At 41.7% G+C, this 26,576-nt stretch overlaps 2 protein-coding genes across 4 annotated transcripts; one reads left to right on the top strand and one right to left on the bottom strand.

Moving 5' to 3' along the window:
• Positions 1–2,294: 2,294 nt before the first annotated feature.
• Positions 2,295–11,058, bottom strand: c10h17orf97 (chromosome 10 C17orf97 homolog). 2 transcript variants are annotated; one of them, XM_041196899.1, is made up of 2 exons: positions 10,351–11,058; positions 2,295–4,103 (listed from the first exon to the last, which is right to left on the bottom strand). In XM_041196899.1, exons 1-2 carry the CDS (start codon positions 10,520–10,522, stop codon positions 3,661–3,663), a joined length of 615 nt encoding a protein of 204 aa, XP_041052833.1. In that variant the 5' UTR covers positions 10,523–11,058; the 3' UTR covers positions 2,295–3,660. The 2 variants fall into 2 exon arrangements, 1 of the variants encoding a protein (XP_041052833.1); XR_005944165.1 differs by lacking the exon at positions 10,351–11,058 and adding an exon at positions 8,616–8,747 and having other exon boundaries at positions 3,968–4,103.
• A 578-nt stretch (positions 11,059–11,636) lies between these two features.
• Positions 11,637–26,160, top strand: exo5 (exonuclease 5). Of its 2 annotated transcripts, XM_041196897.1 has the most exons (6): positions 11,638–11,850; positions 17,685–17,781; positions 18,590–18,855; positions 20,479–20,583; positions 21,019–21,191; positions 23,357–26,160. In XM_041196897.1, the coding sequence occupies exons 1-6, from the start codon at positions 11,781–11,783 to the stop codon at positions 23,822–23,824; spliced, it is 1,179 nt and encodes a 392-aa protein (XP_041052831.1). In that variant the 5' UTR covers positions 11,638–11,780; the 3' UTR covers positions 23,825–26,160. The 2 variants fall into 2 exon arrangements, with proteins under 2 accessions (XP_041052832.1, XP_041052831.1); XM_041196898.1 differs by lacking the exon at positions 20,479–20,583 and having other exon boundaries at positions 11,637–11,850.
• Positions 26,161–26,576: the final 416 nt, after the last annotated feature.

Below are 26,576 nucleotides of genomic sequence, written 5' to 3'. Positions count from 1 at the left end.
GATCTCTGCTTCAATCAGAAACACTTCCAGCTCTCACTTGAAGTAATTCAGCCAATTAACCTATTCCACAGTTCACTATTATCTGGGAAAAGCACCACCAGATATATAAACCTCGATGTAGCCTCATACAACCCCCGAGCCTCCTTAACCTACTTATTTGGAACAAAATGTCAATTGGAACACTATCTGTTTCCTTCATTTTATAAACCTCAACCTGATTACCCACTAATAGTACACTTCTGTAAAGGGCAAAGTCCTAACTTTTAACCTGTCTTAACAATTTAAATGCTTTATACTGTGAATGAGGCTATTGACACTTTTTCTAAAGCCTCAGTGTCACTCAAGAACAATTAAAATTGGTTAAATTGTAGTTGAAAATATCTATATGCATATGTAATCTACTGTAATACATTGGAGCTCTCAATACTTTCAGTTGAGGTAATCCATCCCTTTACTCATTGTGTTTTTTCACCCAGAGCATGGTTGGAATCTGGAACACATTACCTGAGAGGGTGGTAGAGGCAGGAACCCTCACAACATTTAAGTATTTAGATGAGCACTTGAAACGCCATAGCACACAGGGCTATGGGCCAAGTGTTGGAAAATGGGATTAGAATAGATAGGTGGTTGATGGCTGGCATGGACATGATGGGCCAAAGGGCCTGTTTCTATGCTGTATGACTCTGTTCAGACTGCCAATGATTGTGTTAGTCTACACTAACACAATTATTCATATCTTCTCATCAAAGTTAAGTCTTGAGTGAAAATATCTTAAAGCATAAACGTAAGCATGTTATACTTGGTTCAATAGGCCACCTTTCCCCCTTTTTTCCAATTCTGTATGTCAACTCTATGCACAATCCATGTCCAGTTGTAAGATAACCTGGTTCTGGGCTTCTACCAATGTCCTTTTTGAGGCTGGTTGTTAGTGGGTGTGCAAGAGAACTGTAAGGGAGTTGATCAGAAGCAAGCAAAATGAAATAACCACCAGCTGCATGAAGAACAGTTACAGATCTCTCTGTCCAATCTGAATTGAGGTGGTTTCTGACCAGTCTGACTTACTCTGAGCTTACATTGAGCCTTTACTTGCTGGCCTGCCCAATCCTCCAATGACAATTTAACGTTTGTCTATATCACCCATTTGATGTGGAAAAATGTTGAAAGGTGATTGACACTTGAGAAAAAGAAGGAAATGTTAGGACAAGTGACTAAAAATGAGGTCAAAATAGTAAGTTTTAAACAATGTTTTAAAGGAGGGAAAGGCATGGTGACCAGGAGTACCAGAGTTTAGGGCCTAGATGGCTGAAAGCACAGTGGCCAATGGTGTGGCAAAGGGAATTGCACAGGAGGCCAGGGTTATAGGTATGCAGAGTTCTTGGCTGGTTGTAGGGCTGGAGGATGTTACAGAGAAAGGGAGGGGCAAATCCATTGAGGGATTTGAACATGAGAATTTTAATATTGAAGGGTCGCTGGACTGGCAGACAACGTAGGTCAGCAAGCACAGCAAGGGGCGATGGGTGGGCAGAATTCGGCACAGGATCTAGCAACGGGATTTTCGATCTAGAGTTTATGGAGGGTGGAAGACTGGCCGGGTTTGGGGGGGGGGGTGGGAATTGCAATAATTGAGTTTAGAAGTAATAAAATGAGGGTTTCAGTAGATGATTAGCTGAGGCAGGACAGAGATAGGCAATCTTATAGAGGTGGAATTAGGTGGTCTTGGTGATGGAGAGGATATGGGGCCAGGAGCTCAGGCGAGAGTCAAATAGGATGTGAGGTTGCATACAGTACCTATATCTATCTAAAAAGCCCTTCCAAGACAAATAACGCTCGTTCACATGTTCTTTGAAAGTGTGGATAACTGATTCTGAGAAACATTCTTGCTTTCTTTTGTTCCAAGGACATGACAACAGATGATTGGGTGGGGAGGGAAATGGGGTCAGTCATAATGGAAAATCCTTTACATTAGTTGCATGGCTCGCATAGCTTTGTTTCAAAATGTAGTCCATGGCATCCTTCTGAATCAATGGCATTGCCATGTGTGCAGTGTACCACACAACTTGATAGTCCATACCAATTGAGCATTGCAACTACAGATTGAGTGCTTGATTATCTGCACCACATGAGCAAACGTAAAATCAGGAACTTTGGTGTATAGAATGGTTTAAAAAAAAACTGTGGCTGACAGCATTCTCTTGTAAAAGTAATTTGAGAGATGTCTACATAAATAAAATTTGAATTTAAAATCATTTGTAGGTTTAAAATGCACACAGCAAAATTGATAGGCAATTTTCTGATTCTTTTAGCATATATTCATTTAATATCTTTTCAGTGCTGATTTTTTTGGATGAAACATTTTTACACTTGAAAGTGTCAGTTTTCTCTTAGTCTCAGAACACTGCTGCCCATTCTTGAGTATGATAGAAATATAAGAAGCATTTGGAATGTGGGACTTTGACAAAGATAAGGCACAGGCTGAATCTAAAAAATTGGATGTACAATCAAGCAGGATCTTCAATGGGCTAAAAGATTTCTACTGAGAGCACAACATTATTTGACTCACCTAAACAAAATCATGCAATAATTTGTGGTCAATTCTACCATGGTAAAAAGAAAAGCTCTGTTTTCCAATACATCTTTAACTCACCAGAAGACAAAATGGTGTTTTTGGAGCACTGAACATGCTCTGTGCATCAGTGCAACATCACATAATTTTTCCTTTGCACCTTTGAATCCACATCACTAACAACTGATAAATCCACCAACTAAAGTGTCTTAATGTGTATTAATAAAATTGGTGATAATTTCACATTAGAAATTGATCACATGCCATCTGAGGGGGCAGCAAGGATGATCCAGTTCAGAGTATTGCCAGTGAGACCTGGAATGGCTACTCCGTATGGGAGCAGTCAGAGGTGCCTCGATGGTGTGATTTTTCACTCCCATGGAGCCACTGCTTAACTTCCATTGGGCTGCTCTTCCTTTTTAAGAGAGTTGCAGGAGCAGCCTGGTGTCTTATCAGTCACTGTACTTTACTCCACCTTAAAATCAAATTATCGCCATTTTATACTGGCGTTCACCACCGAGCAAAATTTCACAGAAAGAAGGTGGACACTTTGGCTTCCTAGGTTATAAATTACATGTACAAAATATATTCAAGCACCTTAACAAGTATGGTTTGGTCTGAATTTGCATGAGGAAAAAAGCCATTGGCGTGAGCAATTGTAGGTTTAAATGCCAACTGGTTTTACCTGATAATGATAACTGGAATATATAACCATTTCAGATGTAAGGATCTCTGTTATTCTCCCCCAAAAAAGGAAACACAATCAGATTCAAACCCCTTATATTTCTCTTTGCTGAGTTCAAAACATCTTGTGATTACAGAATGTTGCAGTGCCTAAATAGATTGCCTCAAATGATCAAAAAGTGCACTAATCAACCTTCTGAAACCAAAAACGAAGAGATTTGAAACACAATAGCCATAATGTGGCCTGGTTGATTCAAACAGATTTTTTTCTACCACATTTAAGAAACCTTATAGAAAGGGGAATTTAAACCACTTCCATATTTATATTTGTAGATTTATAACTGCAAGGAACATTGTGGGATTGGAGGGGTACGGACTGGGATTCTGGCTCAGGTAACTATGAAATTTGGACTTCAGGATCTTTGGCCTACAAAATAAGAGTTGGAATGATCCTTTGCAGCTAGCTGCTGCAATGTTTTATTGCTGATGACATATGGATTCTCCTTATGAGATTGAATATCAGAAAGCTCCTGTTGGCAAAATTGAAGATCCTTGCGCGCGCTCTTCTGGGCAGCCAGGTACCTCAGCTGCCGATTTAGCTTGTAAAGTTTGATCCTCTCCTCTTCTGCCACAGGATCTTCAAGAACGCCATCCCACCGCAGAGTTGCATTTATTGAGGTAGCAAGCTGATCTACAGAGTAAAAGGAGCCACCGTCTGAACCCTGACTTCTAGCGGCTTCATTGCTGACATTCGTAGGTTTGGGACTTTGTTTGGCATCCCCTTGACCAGCTGGTTTTTCAATGTTTGGAGATGCAGAATGTGAATGGCGTTTGCTGCTTTTCCCATGTTTATGAGCTAGAAAGACAGGAAATGTTAGGAGCTGGGCAGCAATGACTGATTATAAAGAGACCGCAGGTTTGAAGAGTTTGGTCATTTTTTACACAGGTCAGTAAAAGCAGGTTCCAGCAACTCAGATTACTGTGATAAGGAACCCCTGCTGGTTTTAGGGTCCAGATTCATTATCATTAAAAGAATGAGGATTTTATTGCAATATCTCTCTCCCTTTATTTCACTCTGCATCAGGCAGAGGGAGACTGTACTCAGACATAACTGTGATATGGAGTATTAGAACTGCTCAATATTTTGTACTTGTTATCTTTTGCTCAGTGAATCTGTATATGGCTCTCATCTCACTGAGATCAGGAAATAAACGTGGGGATTCACTGGGTGAACCTGCATCTTACCATTTTGTTCAGCTACTTAACAGTGCATTTTTTAAGGTTAAATCATTGTGCTGTCATTTTAACTCTTTAACTGATTTCTTTCCAGATCATAAAATATCTGTTCCATATCCAGATGGGAAAATAAACAAGCAACCTTCCTGAGGTATCTGCTAATGTCACTCTGCATTACTTGAAATAAAGTATTGAACATGGTAATTCCACCCCTCCCTTACCAGCAACTGATCATGCCCCCAATTTGCTCTACTAAAATCACAAATTTACTGCTATGAGAAAATTGAAGGGGTGACTGATATCATAAAATTCTACTGTACAAGCCAGGAATTCCTATCATACTAGAACAGCTAACTTGTATAGATAATAATATGTGACTAAGGTTGGGAGCAAGTTCACATTTAAAATTCAGCTTGTGGTTCAGCTGCCATTTACAAAACATTTCAGCCTGTGATTCTTTAAATGTCTGGCATTATTCCCAGGTATGTATTTATTATATGAACAAGTAACATGGTAAGGGGAGCGACATAGCATTTACATCAGGATTAGGCAATACTATTACAGGCATCAGAACTCTTATTCTTGCTCTGTTACAGTTTATAGTCACAGGATGCCATCTATTGGAATCTATATAAACTGCAATTAAATAATCCCTATCATAAGAATTTGGCTGCATTCCTATTACAATAATACTTTGCCATCTGGGTGATGCTGCTTTCATTATTCAGTAACAAGAAGCGATTAAAATTTGGTTAAAGAGTTTGCACTGATCCAGAATGAATCCGAGCTTTGTGGGGCTTTCCACAGCAAAATTCCAGTTCAGATACAAAATGGTAAGTGGGAAGCTTGTTCAAACAAATACAAATAAGTTTATATATCTTCACTGTCGTTATCCTATTTCTCTCTGGAAAGCTATACAGTACTCGATAAGGTAAATTATCTTTAAATAAACAAACTGTTTTAATTATTCTTTTGTTCAGCCCTTGAAGAAAGCACAGTAGTAAATAGTCTTTACAGTTGTCCATTGATTTTGTCAAGAAAACAAATTGTAATATTTTCTTTGTAATAACCTTGGCATATTTTCTTATGCACTGGGAATCAGGTTGTAATTGGATTAAGAGCTAGTGCAACAGCAAGGGTCTAAAGTCAACAGTAAGAAGTTGCTTTGATATGTTAATGAACCAAGAGGAACTTCAATCAGAGTTTTACCTAAAGCAGTAACAGGAGTGTTTCTGAATTAAGTTGTTTTAGTTCAAAGAGGGTATATGCAGGTTGTAAGAAGTTATAAGGAAATAAGGTAAAGATAGGGTAAGTTTGTTATTACAAGTCTAAGAGCTAAAGTAAAGAATAGTCTAATCAATTCTGGGAAGAAAGTGAAGACACTGGTTGAGATAATAGAGAGATCAAAGGGAAGGAATACATTTAAGAGAATGCTGAAGCCTATGTGAGGGGGTAGATGCTGAGATCTCCCAGAAGACAGCAGGGTAACTGGTCAGAACTCCCAGAAGACAGTGTGAATAAGGCCAGACTGAAAGAACCAGTTGCTGCCAGCCTCAGAGGACACCCCAAGGAAAAAGCACTGTGTGGTAAAAATTACTGGACTTCTACAGATTCTAAAACCTATTAGGATAGTTGCTGAACAGAAAAGGGGAAGGTTAGATCTGAGGGTAGTTAAGATTTGTGGAACTGTTTTAAAGTATTGTTTACAGTGTGAAGCCATTCATGTGTTTAAGTGTAGTTGTGTTTTGTTTTTCTTTATTCTTTTAATAAATGTTCACTTTACTATAAAATCATCAAGTAGTTGGGGACATCATTTCCTGATTTCAGAACCGCTCCTCATACTATTCAAATTGCAAAAAAACGTTTTAGCAGCTGTTTCAAGTTTCCCTCTGGGATTTGAGCAGCTCAGCATTTACCATCCACCTTGCCATAACTATTTGCAACATGAAATAGAATTCAAATAGGTTTATTGCTGCAATGCCAGCAAAAGTGACTCAAGCTTTACTATGAAGTTGACTGGAGTCAGAAAAATCATACCATGCAGCTGTTAAAAACCACATCTCTGTGGTTACAAAAGATGTGAAGGCTTTCAAAAAGGTACAGGAGAGATTTACTTGATTGTTTCCAGGGATGAGGGATTCCAGTTATGTGGCTAGATTGAGAAGCTGGGGTTGTTCTCTTTAGAGTTGAGAAAGCGAAGAAAAGATTTGATAGAGGTGTTTAAAGTCATGAAGGGTTTAGGTCAGGCTTGTCCAACCTTTTCGGGTGGGGAGACCACATTTCAATATTTTTCTCACTCCAGGGGCCAGTGATCAAATTTCAAATAGATACAATTTTTCATACAACATTAAACATGAATTTCAAAAATATCAATGTCAAAGCAATAATTTTTTAAAAAAGGGTAATTAATGAAAATGCACATTAAAATGTGCCAAGCAGCAGAGTTGACCAATAAAATCTTTTTATTGCCTTTTCGCTTAAGAAGCAGAGCTACAGAGGGAGACTAAGCCTTAGGGTCACCAGGGAAGGGTTGGGGGCTAAACCTTAGCTAGGGAGTTGGGTTTAACAAAAACTGGCCTTGCATTCGCCTCTGGTGACACCTATTCCATGCTGGCCTCAGAAGCAGGTTGCCTTTCAGTCTGGGGTTTTCCTCCTCTCCCGCCCTGCTTTCTGGATAGGTTTTGGGGGAGGAAGGACGAGGAAGGCGTGGTGTGTGTTTCTGACTCACTATAAGTCTTGGGGTTCTCACTCCCACACAAAATCACCCAGAGTCACACACACACACACACACGCACACACACACAGTCTCCCCCTTTTCTCTAGCACATGCACATGCAATGAGATTCTTACACACACCCACACTCAGGCACACTCCCCACAAAGTCTGAAGACTACTTCAGGAGAAATCGATTAGAGGTAGCCTTCTCAACTGGCGAGCCTTGCCGACCTCCAGCTGCTCCCGGGCCTTTTGGGCCTCCACCAATTCCGGAGCTACCCGACCTCCACCAGTTCCCAGACCTTCCTGACCTCCACCCGCTCCAAGGCCTACCTGACCTCCACCCGCTCCAAGGCCTACCTGACCTCCACCCACTCCTGGAGCTACCCTACATCCACCAGCTCCTGGGCTTTCCCGAGCTCCAGCCACTCCTGGGCCTTCCCGACATCCACCCGTTCCCAGGCTGATCTTTACCCGCTCCTGGAGCAATCTGACCTCCACCCGCTCCCAGGCATTCCCAAACTCCAGCAACTACCAAGCCGACCTCCACCCACTCGTGGAGCTACCTGATCTCCACCCACTCCCAGAGCAATCTGGCCTCCAGTCGCTTCTGGGCCTTTTTATCTTAGTCATTAACGGGATGTGGGCGTCGCTGACTAGGCCAGCATTTATTGCCCATCCTTAATTGCCTTTGAGAAGGTGGTGGTGAGCTGCCTTCTTGAACTGCTGCAGCCCATCTGCTGTAGAGACACCCACAGTGCTGTTAGGGAGGGAGTTCCAGTGTTTTGACCCAGCGACAGTGAAGGAACGGTGATATATTTCCAAGTCAGGATGGTAAGTGACTTGGAGGGGGAACTTCCAGGTGGTGGTGGTCTCATCTATCTGCTGCCTTTGTCCTTCTGGTGGTCATGGGTTTGGAAGGTACTGCAGTGCACCTTGTAGATGGTACACACTGCTGTCATTGTGTATCGGTGGTGGATGGAGTGAATGTTTAAGTTGGTGGATGGGGTGCCAAACAAGCATGCTGGTTTGACCTGGATGGTGTCAAGCTTCTTGAGTGTTGTGGGAGCTGCACTCATCCAGGCAAGTGGAGAGTATTCCATCACACTCCTGACTTGTGCCTTGTAGATGGTGGACAGGCTTTGGGAAGTCAGGAAGTGAGTTACTCACTGCAGGAGTCCCAGACTCTGACCTGCTCTTGTAGCCACAGTATTTATATGGCTAATCCAGTTCAGTATCTGGTCAATGGTAACCCTCCAGGATGTTGATAACCTTCCTGTCCTCCAACCGCTCCCAGGCCTACCTGAGCTTCAGCCGCTCCCGGGCCTACCTAACCTCCAGCCCCTTCTCGGCCTTCCTGACTTCCACCCACTCCGTGGACCTTTCCAACCTCCTCCAGCTTGCCACCCTGCTTACCACTCCACTCCTGAGCCCTTACTTGCTCCCCTTGCACTCTGCTTTTCCTCGTGGCCTTCCCGCTCGTTCCACCATCTTGGCTCAGTGCTCCTTCAGCTGGTGCCTGCGCAGGAAGCTGAGAGACAGTGTGCACTCTGACTCTGAAAACAAAGGAGCAGCCAGCCACTCACCTTCACACTACGTGTCCGATCAGAGACCGACTCTTTCCCAAATTTACTGCTGATAGGCTCGTCAGCAAATGTGGGAGAGAATCAGCCTCTGATTGGTGGAACAGATCCTTGCAGATCTTTAATTCAACTTACCCGTAATTTAAACAGTGAGTCCGCGGGCCCGATATAGAAACTTTGGGGCTGGGTTGTGGCCCGCGGGCCGGTGGTTGGACAAGCCTAGTTTAAATAGGGTAAACAAAGAGAAACTGTTTCTTATGGCTAAAGGGGCAATAACCAGAGGGCACAGATTTATGACAATTTACAAAAGCACCAGAGGTGACAAGAGGAAAAGCTTTTACGTAGAACGAGTGGTTAGGATTTGGAATGTACAGGATCAGGTGATGGAAACAGATTCAATATCGTTCAAGAGGTGGGGTATATGGGAGATGTTTGTGAGGTCTAGTGCCCTTGATTCTCTGCCAAGCTGCACACACATGTCAAAAGGGGTGTTGGCAGGGAATCAAGGGCACTAGGCCTCACAAACATCTCCCATATAACTAGCGTCCCAAACTCTCACTTATGACTTCAAATAGCTGGTTGTGCACACTGGCGTCTGTACCCCAGAATCTCGACACAGCAGTCATGCAAAACTAAGTGAGGGGCCCATCGGTTTCAGCTGGTGTGGTGTGGAAGCGTCACCCCTTCCAATGTGCACAAAGATTGGGAGAAAAAAAATTACGTGGTCACAGAGAAAGGGTAAAGGAGTGGGTTTACGTGGATTGCTCTTCAAAAGAGCTGGCGGAGGCTGTGAGCTGGAAGATCTCCTGCACTGTATTATTCCATGATTCTATGGTACAGAGCTTCCACAAGTGGAAGAGTAAAACTTGTGTCCGCTGTAGTTTCTGTTTCGGCTATTATAACATTACAAGGATAAATGGAAGTTGAGGGAAAATTGTCATTAGTGAGATATAAAAGCAAAATCGGAAACAAAACCAAAACCACTGTGTTTGCATATTGAGGATCTATTAGTGCCTGATGGGTTGGGAGAAGAGTTGGTATTTTGGGTGAGTGCAGGCCTTTATCAGAACAGAGTGCTGATGTATAGGGAGGCTGTACCTTCCCTGATGACCTGCTCTATATCGGTTTCAGACTGGGTGACCCAATGTTTTATTTTCAAGTTTTGTCTCTCCAACTGTCTCACTTTTTATTTTGGCTTCCCTCTACTGAGCTATTCACCTGTTCTTTATATCTTTGATCTTGTTAATGCTTCTTTCCAGGCAAAATAACTTCCAACTGATCATTTCACTTGCAATTCTTCTCTGTGTGGTTTTTTTTTAATATATATATTTTCCCCCCTTCACTCCCTTTCTGATACCAATAATGGATGTCTGTATTCCCAAGATACTGTCTCCTTCACCACAGGTGCTGACAGACCAATCTGTTTTTGTTGGAGCTTTCTGTGGTTGCCTGTTTTAAAGGCAGTATATACCTTGTAGTGTGTTGAGTATAATACCTTGTAGTGTGTTGAGTATAATTCACATGTTTTGATTTTCATAATTCAGATATAAATTTTTAATTTGCCCTACCCGAAACAGTCTCGTCTGAAGTCGATGGCGTACTTGAAGAATTTCTTATCTTAGAGGATTTCTTCTTCTCCTTATCTCTCTTTTTCTTAATTTTCTTCTTTGCTGCTGACTCAGCAGTCAGATTTGTGGTTGACTTTGCCTTATGTTTGCTGGCTGGTATTTTGTCCTCCATCCTTAGCTAACCACTGACCTTTTGCATCCAATTTTTAAATTTCCTCCCACCTTTTCTTTCCAGTTTTACCAGTGAGTCTTTTGTTTAATTTTCCCGGTGTTATAAACGTCTTCTATAAGGTAGCGGTTTTCAAAAGAACACTTGGGTGCAGTAATACCCCCAGCAAGTCACTGGTTCTCAAAGACAGTTGCAACAGGTTTTGGAGAACTGGCGATTTTCAGCGCTTTTCTCTTCCAACTCTCCTGGATTTGGATCTCTGGTCTTTCCCCCAAGTTTATTTAAGATTATAGATATCAGGTTATATAATGTATCCTTGACTTATCGTTTGTTCTGGGCTTTGAAGCAATCGCTCTCACCTATAGCAGACGGACCAGACTGTACCTCATGCTTATTCCGTTTTCCTCCAGTTTAATATATTTCTTATTATTCTTTTACTAGCCTGAATTATCTCTCTCTCTCTCTCTCCCTCCCTCTATTTTAAACCACAGACTCCATCTCTCCAGCCCTCAGGCTTCTGCTGTCTTCTGGTCGCCTTGCAGTCCCGGTAACGCGTTACCATGGAGACGCCTCTTCTCCTCCCCTTCGCGGACTGTAACACATCCCCCCTAACAACATAGTCCCCGGAAAAAAAAAATAAAAAAAGGAAACGAAACACTGATTCAAAAAGAAAAATCGTCAAGAACTCTTCGCGGATTTTCAGCTCACAATGTTCCACGTATTTTGTCCGTGACTCTGTTCCTTTCCTCGGTTTCCCGCCTCCCCCCCTCCCCTTCAGCTTGGTTTGCGTATCATTCCGCCGCGACCCGGTTGCGCCGACTCTCAGCTCCTCCGGCTGCGCCTTTAAGATGCCCGGCCGGTTTTTCTGCTTCCCTTTCCAAGTTTTGGGGCCATGACATCCATTGAAGGATGAAGGGGGAGGGGGGGGGGTGGTTGTGTGGCTGAGATAGGAGCATGGAGGGAATATCGGCATTGGAATCTGCGAATGAATTTATGTGCGGCTGAACTTCCATCCGGAACTGACTTTGGGTGTGAGCTCAGGAGGCGCTGGTGGGGCGGCTGATAGGGGACGGACAAACCTCGGCCGGAAGACGCTGGAGGGGCGGCTGACGGAGGGAGGACGGACAACGTCGGCCGGAAGTCGTTGGAGGGGCGGTTGTGGGAGGGACGCACAGCCTCGGCCGGAAGTCGCTGGAGGGTCGGCTGAGGTGGGGACGACCGACCGATTGGCCGGCCGGCCCGGTGTCGGAACTTGAATGAGATGATGCAGTGGGAGCTCAGCGATGCGGAGCTGCTCGCACTGGACCTGGATTTGTTTTCCACCGACTGTGGTATGTTAACATGATGAATGATGAACCATTACATGTCGGCCCAATCTCTGTTCAAGTGAACCTTTAAGGTCCCTTACCCTTTGGAAGCTGTGACTCAGTCAGAAGGCTGTGGGTTCAAGTCCCCCTCTAAGCACAGAAAGGTTAGGCTGTCACCCCAGGTGACAGTAAAATAAAACAGAGAACTCTGGAAAACCTCAACCGGTCTGGCAGCATCTGTGGAGAGAGAAACAGAGTAAACATTTCGAGTCCGATATGATTCTTCTTCAGATCTCCCAGTGTGGTACTGGCGGGGTGCCGCACTGTCAGTGGTGCCATCTCTCGGATGAGATATTAAACCTCCTGCCCTTTCAGGTGGATGTTAAAGATCGCACGGCACTGTTTTGAAGAAGAGCGGGGGAATTATCCCTAATGTCCCGGCCAATATTTATCCATCAATTGGCAGCGTGCAGGTCGTTTGATCATTGTCACGTTACCGTTCCTGAGAGCTTTCTGTATGCACATTAGCTGCTGCTGCTGTTCCTGTGTTACCATAGTGACTACACTTCAAAAGTATTTCATTGGCTCTTAATTGCTTTAGGCTGTCCTAAGGTTGTGAAAGGTGCTACATAGATGCCAGTCTTTCTTTTAAGAGTAGGCAAGTTGTCAGTAACATGGTCAACTTTCTTTTCATAATTTAACTAACATCACCAAACTGGCCTTAAGTAAAAAAAATGCAGGAAATACATAGGTCTGGCAGCACCTGTGAAGAGAGAAAGAAAGTTAACATTTCAGGTCTGGTTCAGTCCTGATGAAAGGTCACAGATCTCAAACATTAACTCTGTTTTTCCACCAATACTGCCAAACCGCCTGAGTATTTCCTACATTTTCCGTTTTTATTTCAATTTCCAGTATTTTGCTTTTGTTTCAGTTTAACTGGCTGTTTTCCCAGCATTTTCTATTTTTTTAATTTTAAGTGGCATGAAAATGACATCACCTGCAAGTTCTGCTCCAAGCCACACAAAATCCTGACTTGGATTTATATCATTGCCATTCCTTCACTGTTGACAGCATTGTGGGTGTACCTGCACCAGATGGATTTCCGTGGTTCAACAAGGTGGCTCACCACCACCACCTCAAGGAATGGGCAACAAATGCTGGCCTTGCCAGTGATGACCACATGCCATGTTGGGATTTGTTGTGTCCAAATTATTTACCACATTTATCTATTAAATAGTAGTTGCTACAATTCAAAAAGTAATTCAGAGTCTTTTTTAGGAGATCTTGAGGATGTGTTGTTACTATATAAGTGCAGTTCCTTTTAAACATCCATCTTTTGACTAAACTTTTGCTGCTCCTAAGCTGTCTTTATCTTTCACTATTTGTTTCCTTCATGGAAATGGCTTGAGATTTCTTTTTTAAACATGAAAGATGTTACTTAAGTACTAATGTAACAAAAAAGATATAATAATTTGTAATCCACAAGTCATTAGTTTTTCCTGAATGTGTTGCTGAGTTTCCTGAATGAATACTGGTTGTCCTCTAGCATATTGGCATAGTAGCCTTTCTTTATGATTATCTATATTCAATGTGTCAGCATCAGTTGGGCAGGGAACTGGAGTGTCTCAGTGGGTAGCTTTCCTATCTCTGAGCCAATGGGGCCCGGGTTCAAGTCCTACTCCAGGACGTGTCCACCATGGAGGAACCCATCACTGGTGTACATAAGCCAGAGTGTATCGGGGCCGGTCTTTTCATCTGGATAAATTGGGAGGGTTAGCAGCAGGAAGGGAATCTGACTGTAAAGCCACCCACCAACCAAAAAAAAAGTTGGTTGATATGAAGGGCGATCAACCCTTCATATCAACCATCGTTAGGGTGAGCTCATGTGACATGGAAAAAGCTGTAGGAGGAAAGGAAGGGCAGCATCAGTTGGGTGCTGCAATTTACATCAAAATCTATGGACGAACGAGAAGGAAAAATAAATAACTCAGTATATTCAGACACAGGGGTCACTACTGTCCTCACCTGATGTCCACTCATTGGATTTTGATCAGGAGCAGGAACACTGGCTTCTTAGAGCATGAAACCAATTTGGATTTGCCGGGCTGTATATGTTTACTTTAAAGAGTTTGGGTGTAATTAAATTATTTATTTTTCAACTAATCTGTGACCTTTGAGAAAATAAATTAGTGGAATGACAAAGGTTCATTTGAAGGTGGTGAGGAGTATAAGTGTGGGAAGAAGATTAAATATAATTAATTTGAAGATACTTTCTTTCCACACCACCCCATCCTGTAAACTATTCTATATGTTTAAACCTGTACTAGTTAAATAGTATAAAATATCTTGATTGATGTGTGCAGTGCAGTAGGATAGGAAAGTCCATGCAGTTATAAAATATTTCTGCCGGATGTTTTCTGCATCAGCTCATCTGCTAAAACCCTCATTCATGTCTTTGTCACCTCTATACTCAACTATTCCAATGCACCCTTGCCAGGTCTCCCACATTCTACCTTCTATAAACTTGAGCTCATCCAAAACTTTGCTATCTTCAGCAACTCGTGTCCCCTAACACCCCTGTGCTCACTAACCTACATTGGTCAAACAACATCTTGATTTTAAAAATTCTCATCCTCGTTTTCAAATCCCTTCATTGCCTCGCCCCTATCTATATCTGTAATCTCATCAGCAGCAGAATTGTACTTGAACATAATCTGTAACCTCATGGTCCGACATATCCCCCACTCTACCATTACCATCAAGCCAGGGGATCAACCCTGGCTCAATGAAGAGTGCAGGAGAGCATGCTAGGAGCAGCACCAGGCATACCTAAAAATGAGGTGTCAACCTGGTGAAGCTATAACACAGGACTACTTGTGTGCCCAACAGCATAAGCAGTAAGCGATAGACAGAGCTAAGCAATCCTACAACCAACGGATCAGATCTAAGCTCCGTAGTCCTGCTACATCCAGTCGTGAATGGTGGTGGACAATTAAACACTCTCTGGAGGAGGAGGCTCCACAAATATCCCTATCAGTGATGAGGGAGCCCAGCACATCAGTGCAAAAGATAAGGCTGAAGCATTTGCTACAATCTTCAGCCAAAAGTGCTAAGTGGATGATCCACCTCGGACTCCTCAGGAGGTCCCCAGCATCACAGATGCCAGTCCTCAGCCAATTTGATTCACTCCACGTGATATCAGGAAACGGTTGAAGGCACTGGATAGTGCTGATGCCCAGTTTGGGTTCTGCCAGGACCACTCAGCTCCTGACTTCATTACAGTCTTGGTTCATACATGGACAAAAGAGCTGAATTCTCGAGGTGAATTGAGAGTGATTGCCCTTGACATCAAGGCCGCATTTGACCGAGTGTGGCATCAAGGGGCCCTAGCAAAACCGGAGTCAATGGGAATCAGGGAAAATTCTCCACTGAATCATATCTAGCACAAAGGAAGATGGTTGTGGTTGTTGGTGGTCAGTCATCTCAGTTCCAGGTCATTACTGCGTGAGTTCCTCAGGGTTGTGTCCTAGGCCCAACCATCCTCAGCTGCTTCATCATTGACCTTCCTTTCATCATAAGGTCAGAAGTGGGATGTTCACTGATGATTGAACAATGTTCAGCACCATTCGTGACTCCTCAGATACTGAAGCAGTCCATGTCCAAATGCAACAAGAACTGGACAATATCCAGGCTTGGGCTAACAAGCCGGCAAGTAACATTCACCCCACACAAGTGCCAGACAATGAGCACCTCCAACAAGAGAGAATCTAATCATTGCCCCTTGACATTCAATGGCATTACCATCACTGAATCCCCCACTATCAACATCCTGGGGGTTCCATTGGCCAGAAACTGAACTGGACTAGCCATATAAATATTGTGGCTACGAGAGCAGGTCAGAGACTAGGAATCCTGCAACGAGTAACTCACCTCCTGCCTCCCCAAAGCCTGTCCACAATCTACAAGGCACAAGTCAGGAGTATGATGGAATACTCCCTATTTGCTTGGATCAGTGCAGCTCCCACAACACTCGAGAAACTTGACATCATCCAGGACAAAGCAGCCCATCTGATTGGCACCACACGCACAAACATTCACTCCCTCCACCACTGAAGCAGTGGCAGCAATGTGTACCATCCACAAGATGCACTGCAGGAATTCACCAAGGCTCCTTAGACAGCAGCTTCCAAACGCACAACCACCACCATCTAGAAGGACAAGGGCAGCAGATAGATAGGAACACCACCACTACAAATTCCCCTCCGTGTCACTCACCACCTTGACTTGGAACTATATCATCATATCTGCACTGTCGCTGGGTCAAAATCCTGGAACTCTCTCCTTAACAGCACTGTGGGTGTACCTACACCGCATGGACTGCAGTGGTTCAAGAAGGCAGCTCACCACCACCTTCTCAAGGGCAACTAGGGATGGGCAATAAATGCTGGCCCAGCCAGCGAAGCCCACGTCCCGTGAATGAATAAAAATAACCTGAAATCTCCTCCAGCCCCACAACCCTCTGAGATATCTGCGCTCCTTAACTCTGGCCTCTTGTGCATCCCCAATTTTAATTGTTCTATTGTTTAATTGGTGGCTTTGTCTTCAATTGCATAGGCCCCAAGCTCTGGAATGCCCTCCCTACATCTCTCTGTGTCTCAACCTTGTTTTCTTCCTTTAGGACACCTTTTAATACCTATCTCTTTGACCAAGCTCTTGGCCATCTCACCTGATATCTCCATAGTGTCATATTTTATGCTTTAATGCTTTGTGAAGCGCTTTGAGACATTTCATTACATTAAAGGTGCTATATAAAGTAAGTTGTTGTTGATAGTATTGACCTGTTGAACTGTATACAGTTATAAATTTTCTTGTTAAAAGTCTGGACTGACTGTTTTTTGATCATGTCTGAATAAGCTTAAAGAATATTGATGGTTTATCATTTGGTAAAATGTTTGGATTTTATATACACACAACTTGGATCTCGCTTAGTTTTTTTCCCCCCTGTCATTAAACCCACAGTAAATCCTGTTTAGTCAGCCTTATATCCATCTACGTACATTTTTACTTGTTAATATTCCCACTCCCACCATCCTAACATGATGTTTAACATTGCTGCAGGTGTGATTAGCTAATTCAAGTTGCAGGCGTTCCATGGAGGCTTGCAGGAGAGAAGAATACTCGTGCGATAGTTGCTGTAGCTTGATGCAGTCAGAAATGCCTAGAATTGGAAATGGCCGCACTTTGCAAGAAAAAAAGGAAGAATGGCATTTATATAGTGTCTCAGGGAGGTCTCAAAGCACTTCAGAGCCAATGAAGTACTCTCAAAATGTCACTTGTAATGTAGGGAAGCATGGAAGCCAATTTGCACAGAGCAAATCCCACAAACAGCAATGAGACGAATGACCTGGCCATCTGTTTTAGTGGTGTTGATTGGGAATAAATGGCCAAGTAGGAAGATATTTATACTGGAATAATTTTTGTGAAAAAATTGGCAGGGCAGGAGTTCATTTAAGGTTGTCAGATTATTGATAGACAGCATTCCTCAATCGTCATTAAACTTTGTGCATAATGCTACCTGTATCAGGGTGTTGTACTCTTGAATGAGAGTGCAGTTGGCTTTGAAGCACAACAAACCAAATGTCCTTCTTTAGTTGTCTGTGTGAGATTATAACGTCAGAAATGCATTTCCTGAGACATGATGCAGTTTGGTGGTTTGTTGTTTTGTAGACTGCTGGGAATTGTTAGTTTTCAATTTTACAACAACTGCAATTTTAAATTAATTTGAAAAGAGAATGTAGCGAGAGAGTGGTTCTCAGAAATATATCTAATGATCTGTTGCCTAATTGCTGAATCCATAGAAAGGCCTGAACTGTGTGAAGGAGACGGTGGTCACACCTCAAGCAGATCCACTGAATCTTGCTGTACTGGCCACGGAACGGCCGAAGTTACTTGTAGGTAATTTTTAGTATTTAATGCTATTAATGATATTATTGTGGCTAATCCTTGCAGTACACTGTAATAACAAAGTCTTGGTTTGGAGGTCTGAACTAAAAACAGAAAGTTCTGGAGAAATTCAGTAGGTCTGGAAGCATCTGTGGAGAGAGAACCAGACCTAATGTTTAAAGTACAATTATGACTTCAGGATTGAAGGGAGGTAGAAAGGTGATGGATTTTACACTTTTGAAAACAGGTGGAGGGTTCAGGTGGAACAAAGAGGAAGGTCAGGGACATGTTAGAGGGCAGAGGAGCTTAAATTACAAATGTGTGATGAAACAAAAGGCAAAAGGGAGTGGTAATGGTAGTAGTAAGAAACAAAGTATTGCTTTCATCTTGGTTTGGAGGCATGGGTTCGATTGTACTTCTGTGGCTTTTATAGCTGAATATCTCACCATGCAATGTGTTTATCTGTAGGGCTGTTCTAGTAATGTTTTTTTAATGCATTCTTGATGATGGTGCCCCTACTAAACACTAACACTGACAATGGGAGTTCTTGTGAAATCCTTTTATGCTTTTGGGGTGAAATGACTATTTTGGAGAAAAACAGATCTGTTTCAGGTTTAACAATCCACAAATTAAAATCCATTCCCTGTAATTGCATGCTTCAAAGCCACAGGCCACTCTGGTTTTGACAGCGGGTCATTAATCACAGGCATTTACTGTTTTACCATTAAAAGGAGAAATTGATACTGAGGTGTTTTTAGCTTAAATTTCTTCTGTCTCTGTCATTGAAAAGTAAATTGGGCAAACAACCTTTCTCTCCCAGTGCAAATGAGCAATCCTCCAATCAACAGAATGTATCGGAGCAGGAGAGTGACCCGCTGTGTGAGGGCAGCAGCGCTAAAAGGAGAAAGTGCGATGGAAGGATTCCGCTGGAGCGGTTTGGGCGAAAGCACCTGAGTGTGACTGACCTGAGTCGACAGGCTTGGTGCGAGCAGCAAGTGGTTTATGGGATGGAACTACCACACATTCAGCAGCTACGAGATGAAGTTCCAGTTGTGAAAGCTGGTAGCTGTCTACACCTGGCAAGAGGTAACGTTACACTGGAATGAAATGTTGCTTGTGGCCCAGCATCATAGTGAAGTAGCCAGAAACCACATGGTGCTAAGATGCAGATCTGTGCCAACGTTTCCACATGCTTGAAAAAAAGAAGACTGAGGGGTGACCTAATAGAGTTCTTTAAAATTCTGAAAGGTTTTGATAGAGTGGATACAGAGAGAATGTTTCCTCTTGTGGGGAAGCGCATGACTGGACATCGATATGAAATAAATCACCAAGAAATCCAATAGGGAATTTAGAAGAAACTTCTTTACCTAAAGTGTGGTGAGAATGTGGAACTCGCTACCACAGCAAGTAATTGAAGTGTATAGTGTAAATGCTTTTAAGGGGAGGCTAGACAAGCACATGAGGGAGAAGGGATTAGAGGATTAAGATGATTTAGATGAGGAAAAATGGGAGGAGTCTTGAGTGCAACATAAATGCCGGCATGGACCGGTTGTGTTGTATATCCAATGTAATCCTATGCTGTGCTTTTTAGATCACAGTCCCTTTGGGAAACCAGTAAACAGGAAATAAGGTGCTTCCTAGAAGGAAAAAAAAAACTAGTAAGGGCAAATGTCATTCATGCATAGCTCCTAAAAGCCAGACCTACAGCACCCTGCTTTCATATTGTATGTTTTTTTCCACCCCTGCTCCACCAGACAAGAGTTGGCTGGTGTCACTGGGATAATCAATAGAGAAGTAAAATAGCTTTAATAATTGGAATGGGGGAGAGAAGTAGTTTTCCTGTACTTCCAAGTAAATAAAATGTCGACTTTCATGAGCACCATTAAATTGTTGGCAGTTGACGTTCTTTTAAAATGAAGCTCCATAAATATGCTCTCCAGATTTGCAGGTGTCACTTTTAATTTTCAGTTCTAAATTTAAACGATCTTTTGCTCTGCATCAACAGGTTTCTTAATCTTGTAAGGTTGTACCAATCAGTGGTACCACAAAGTACAAAGGCTATTGAAGCATTGACTGAACCTCATCAGAAAAAAACAAGAATATTCCTAAATAATAGTTGTATTCATGTGCTCTCATGCCCTCCCGATGGTTTCCTAGGTATGCAGTTCATACGTAGGTTAACTTGTCGTTTAGTGTTTTTGGTTTTCTCTCCTCTATGCTCTTCTTTTGAAGGCACTGATGTGCTGAGTGTTCAATGACCATGTTTACTTCCAAGCCTAGGTAGTTAATATTGGCTTGTTCCTTTGTTGTCAGCTGTGTCACAGCCAAACCTAATCCTATCCACATTTGCATATTTTCCAGTTTATTTTGCCAATGATAATCTGATTAGAGGAAACTTCAAAAGCTGGATCTTCTGTGTCTGAATGAGTCACCATTTACCCACTTATTTTAATTTCTAGTAACTGTGCCTTGGAAGGCACAAGACTTCTGTTGAGGTTTAATTGAACCAGTACTCCTGATAATAGTTTAAGAATGAGCACTTACCGAATGAAGTGGGCTAGGATTGAAATCCCTGCCTTTAAACTATATGCTTTTCAAACTCCTATGTCTATCCAGTTTGGTTTGCATGGGAGCGTTAATTCTGCTGTGTATTGTATACACAGTGTTGAAGGGGATGTGTTGATAAAAGTTCTGCCTCTTCTGTTTTAGAGTTGGAGGTCCAGGACATTGTCCCAATAAATGTAGAGAGCCGGGAAGATAACTGGGCTGTAAAGATGCTTAATCTTCTCTCAATGATCCAGTTCTTGCAAGCAGGTATGAAAAAGGCACTAGCAGGTAGTTACGTTAAAGGTAGGGGATTTGTTTTTCATCATAAAGTATTTTAATATGTTTGATATTTTTCTTCTTTTTGCCACAAAGCACCTCAGACTTCTTAAGCTAGGAAATTTGGTTTGTAGCATCTTCCACAGCATCACCCAGTTTGCCTGACTTGCTGGATGGAGAGTGATTTTTTTTTAAAGCTGCTGTGTTTGCCTCTTCAGAATGTGGCAAGTTTCACAAGGTGAGATGAGCAACCTAGACATTCAGCTCCGAATAGTCTAAATCTAGCTGAATGGCAGTCAGATTTGAGTGATGGGCCAGATAGGACTCAAAATCTCTAACTGACTGCTTTAGTAGTGAATGTCATTGTGGCTGACCATTCAGCTGTACAGTATATCTAAAGAAGTGATATGGTTCTGTGTTGTACAGGAGAACGTGTACGAGAGCTGCCGGTGTTTGGAGAGCTGGAGGGAATTTTTGTAGTTGGTGTTGTTGATGAACTGTGCTATAATTCCAAAGGTGAACTGGAATTACGTGAACTGAAAACTCGTGGTCAGCGAACATATCCCAGTGCAGCCCAAAAAAAGAGTCACCACTTACAAGTAAGTGGCTGGGGCAAGAATCATTTGGAATGAATAAGTGTTCACTGACTCACTTAAGCTGATTTATTAAAATATTGACATCAAGCTTTTGCACAATGTTTCCTATCAAACAAAAATGACTGGTCATTCCCAAAGCTCATTGGACGAACATAGCCTGTTGCATTTGTAAAGCATATAGATCATTGATTACATTTTGTACCACTGCACAGTAGGGTCATATGTACACAACACTAACTCTACAGTCTAACAATTTAGTTTAAGGAGCCTTTGCACTTCAGTGTGAATTTGAAATATGGAAATATTTTCATGGACTTTTCCCTCAGGCTTACTTGGCAGCCCTCTAGCCTTTGGATCAGAAGGTTTTAGGTTCAAGCCTCTCCTTAGGACTCGAATCCACAGACAAGGTCCAATACACAGTCTATTGTGTTAGTGGAGGTGCCATCAACTGAGATGTCAAACTGAAGTGCTATCTGTGAGGACCAGTAGTTCAGTTGGACATTAAAAATCTCAGGGCAAAGAAAAATATTTACTTTTATTGCTGTTTTTGGTTCCATTCTATATTCCTTGTTCTGTGTTCAGCCAATGGTTCTGAAACCTTATTGGTTGAAGGGCCCTTTTTCAAATGTATCGATAATTATGGTCTCCCATCTGAATTATAAAATGATTATGCAAGTTGTGCATGTACAGTGTTTCAAAATGCTTTTAAGAAAACAAGTATTTGCTTGTAGATATCAATGAGATGTGTCTGTCCACTTCAATATTTTTTAAAAAACCTCCCCTCCCTTGTACAAGGCTGAACTCATCTGATGCCTATCAGCAGCCTTGGTAACTGCAGGTCTACCTCGTGAACTTTGTGCCATTCAGTGCTCCTCCATGCACACTTACTCCTAGGTGAGACAGCCAGCCCCTTCTGCATCACACATGTGGTTTCCACACTCCACTCCAGTCTCCCGTCTCGCACCAAGCTCACTCTGGCTGCCACTCATTTGCTTGCTTGCAGATTTCCTAGAAAATCTCTAATAGACCCCAGCTTGAGAACCACAATATTAGATCAATCTCTGATGATTCCCAACTCCCTGTGCCTTTAAAAGTGACTTCACTTATCTAAATAAGCGTTCTCAAGATAACAAACAAAAGAACTCTGTTAATTGTTTAACTATTAGAAAGTACCTTATTGCTTCCACAAGATGATTCTTCAAAAGCAGCATCACCTCAGACCCCATTTTAGGTTTCTTAATAGTTTGATAAATTCTCATATCAGATCATTCTGTAACAATAGTATAATATATACAGTAAATTTTATTATTTAAATCTTTGAAAGGAAAACAACAAAAAAATTTATACCTTAAGGTATTGCTGTATAGATAACCTTTATGTACTTTCTTTCTTGTAACCTCTACCTTTCTTGTTACTCTACTGTATCTTTCTGTGTAGATTCTATTCAGTTTGATAAAACACCACTCGGATTGATATTCATCGAGTGGCTGCTAGGACTTGTTGGATTCAAATGACTTGACACTTGGATTTGAAAATAATTGACTATTACACACATAATGGAATCATTTTGCACTGTGCCTGTATTTGAAATGTGGCTAGGTTTCTCTCTAAGCCTGTAACCATAGAAATCAATTGAAAAAGCTCATAATATTTGTATCATTTGCTGGCTTTTAAGCATGTAAGCATTGTTACTGAATGTGGCAGCTACCTGATTGAAATACTGCTTCATTTTTGTTACACATCAATATTCCTCCCTCAACCAGTTTTTCAATTATGTTTGTCGGACACTGCTGCTGCAGAATGGTTGCCATATTTCTCCACCTAACATTCTAGCATTCTTTAAAAGTGGAATCCTCTGAGATGTTTCAATGACAGTAAATGTCAGTATTTATTTCTAGGTGCTGTTGCATTCTGTTTAAATCACATTCAGCAAATTAAGTGACAAAACGTCTTGGCGCATGATCTTACTACAGTGCAAATGGGAAGAAGTTATGGGTTGCTGTAATGTCAGTTTGTTTTTCATGCTTTATAGTCTAGGCACAATCTGTGCCGCAAAACTAGAGAACCAGTGATGACCTCTAGTGTGAAATGCATAGCAAACAGATGTTGGAGTGATCTTGTCTCTGTGTTACCATCATGAAGTAAAACTAAATCCCTTTTATCACCAGGTTAGTATATACAAACTTCTCTTTGAGGCTATGATCAAAGGCCAACTGAACAAGGACACCATCACTCACCATCTTCACCTACGGACGGATCAGCCGTTGGGGTCAGAGATTCGGGTGCATGCTCAGAAGGTGGGATTTACCATAAACACATTTGGCGACCTTCTGGATTTAATGTTGCTAAATCTGACCTACACGGAGATCCCCAGCATCGACACCATGAAGATAGAATACTGTTACCAGGCAGATGCCTCTGTGATCGGAACAGAAGAGGTGTCCTTTGAAGAGGAGTGGGTTAAAAGTGAGCTGAAGCATTATAGCTCCTTCTGGAAGGGCCAGAGGGAGGCCAAGGGTGTGGATATTGAGGAGGCGTGGAAATGTCGGTCTTGTGACTTTGCAGACATTTGTGAGTGGAGACGGAGTAAAGCTGAAGAAGCTACACAAAAGAATCGAGCAAATCAATGCAAATGACAATTATAATCAACTTGTGGTTTTAACCAGGGACCTTCAAATTCTTGTGATGACTGGAAACATGCTGTAGCCAGCGTTCCATGCTAGAATATAAGTATAGTGCTATCTGGGTGACTCTCCATAATGCCAGCGAACTCCAGTGTGACTTAACTACCCAGAACACAAAACTTGACAAATATGGTATGAGAAACCTTGCTTGCTGCAGAGGGGATTTGCATTAATGTCTTTCTATTGCCTCACTGTCCTGGAAAGCAGTTTCCAGCTGCACTGAATTAATGTATGATGAGATGCCTCATTTTACTGTTAACTGCTGTTAACTTTTATGGCATTTTGGACCGATGTGACTGCCAGCAGACAAGGTTTGTCCTCAGCCAGTGGCTCCTGTTGAAATCTGGTCTTTTGTTTTGAAATGAAAACATTGCCCCTTGTATTTTTGTGAGAGTCTCTTAACGTAATTAGTTGATGTGAAATTAAAAAAATGCTTATGTTTGTCCAACGCCTTTCATAACTACAGGACACGCAATGTGCTTTACAGCCAACGAAGTGACTGTTGTAAAGTGGGATATAATTTTGTTGTGATGTATTTTTTATACTAACCAGAATAAGTGGTGATCCACTACAAAGCTTACCAAATTTCTCTTTTCAGAGCCCTTTGCTGTCTGGTTAACAGGACCATGCACTACAGCCTAAGCGGTCTTAATGATAGTGTCCAGGCTATCCCTTGATAATCAAGAAACCATAATTATAAGCTGCAAGGAGGGAGTTTGGAGGAAAAGTAATACTTTTTTAACTTGCCATTCCACTTTTTAGTCCTTCATCTTCCCCACCTCCCTTCCCCTCCCTCTGTCAAAATAACTGACTCCTTGTAAGGGCTTGGTTCTAGATACCTCATCAAAGTAGCCATGATTCACATGTGAATTGTGATGTTGAAGTAGGGCATCATGTGTGCATTATCCAACATCTACATACTGGGGTCAACAGATAGCAGCCCTTTCCACCTCATCCATATTTAATTGTAGCTTCCCTACTGCTCCTCTGGCTGAGGCCAATCAATTAACTCAGCACACTCTGGGAATTGAATTTGGGATTTTCCTGATGTGCCTGGATAAATTCATTGAGCTATTCTGGAGAAGGCAAGATGCTTCAGGAGTACCCACTGGTGTCATTTAATCTCCCGATCAATGCTAGATCATCATGGAGCTCGACTCAGAAGATTTACATTGTATAATGGTAAGACAATCCTTTTTAAGCAGTGCTCTAACCACCAAGTGTTGGGACACCAGCATGTGGTGCCATACCATATCAATTTTCATGGTTGAGTTTCCGCTACCAGCTGCCTTAAAGGGGCGGAAAGGTTGAAAAAGTGTTGTCCCTGTGCTGCTGTTGTACATCTTCTTGATGTCTTGCATGACAGAAGACCAGCAAAGAAAGTTCTAGGAGTAGATCATCTGCATGAGCTATTGCCAGTATTTAGAAATATGAATAGGATAAAACTGAGTTGGGGGGTGGGGAACGACTCTTCTACTGAAGCAAGAGTGATCTATCTTGAATGAAAGGTTGAGGCTTTGTAATTACACTGTGGAACATTAGCATCTGAATGTTTTATAATGTGTTTATACAAAACTCATTTATTCAGTATTCCAAGGTAATAATACAACTGTTTATTTTAAATGACAGGACAGGAATTTCCTAGGAAAATATTAAGCAGTATCCCATAGTGTAATTCAAGGATTGACCTACACTTATTAATAAACTAGATATTACAATGTTAAAAAAGTTTTCAAAATGCCTAAATTGTGTAAGGCTGAATCTTTGGTAAAATAAGAGTTTATGACCCTGGCTGTAAAGCTTTTAATGCACTACATACACACACTGATAAGTTCCTTATAATTCTCCAAACAATCTCTGCTAATATTGTAATGTATTGTATTCACTCCTCTATGGTTTCTGTAGTTTGGAATATTTTAATATATTAGTAATAGTTACTATTAATCTGTAACTGTCTTTTTAATAATCAAAAAGAATAAATACTTTGTGCCCCTTGTACTTTACTTAAAAAATGGAATGTTATTTTTCTTGTCTATAGTGCTGATGTATTCACAAAGGACTTGTTTGTGAAGTTTCCATTGACTGACCTTACCTTTTATGTCGCACTTTTATCCCTTGATATAACTGCAGAATTCTGTGGTTTTAGCAGCATTAGCATGGACAATATGTTTGTTACATACATTATTTGTTTCACTTTATCTCCATGGACATAAATGTGACAGGCAAAGTTATGTATGCATTTTGTTTTTGTTTGAGTAAATGATTGGAATAAAGAGAAACTTGCAGTATTTGTGAAATTCCATTGTCTACTATTTTACTGAGGAGTCGTCGACTCCTTTCAAATACACATATTGACGGCAGTAGAACTTCACACAATTGCTGTAATGCATGATATGGTGACATTACACAACAGAATCTCACCCTGTTTAATTCTAAGGTTAATTTTTACACAAGTGGTGCCAATGGCAACTTCTCTGCATTGCAGGTAGCTGCTAAAGAGATGTGTCCAACTCACCACACCACTCAACAAAGTGACTGGAATTCTGTGGATGCATATTAGTGTATACTGAAATAAAAAGTATATCTTTGATAAATAGAGAATATAATATTGCCCAGCTGCTGTTTTGACAGATTTAACGTTACTGTATTGCCCCTGACTAGTCAAGTAACCACACTCAGAACCTACATCTAAAAAATCAAGAAC

The sequence above is a fragment of the Carcharodon carcharias genome, chromosome 10 (genome assembly GCF_017639515.1).
Source record: "Carcharodon carcharias isolate sCarCar2 chromosome 10, sCarCar2.pri, whole genome shotgun sequence".
In the NCBI taxonomy this organism is placed as follows: domain Eukaryota; kingdom Metazoa; phylum Chordata; class Chondrichthyes; order Lamniformes; family Lamnidae; genus Carcharodon; species Carcharodon carcharias.
The sequence above is the reverse complement of the archived record's forward strand: the minus strand, read 5'-3'. Positions and strand labels throughout refer to the sequence as shown.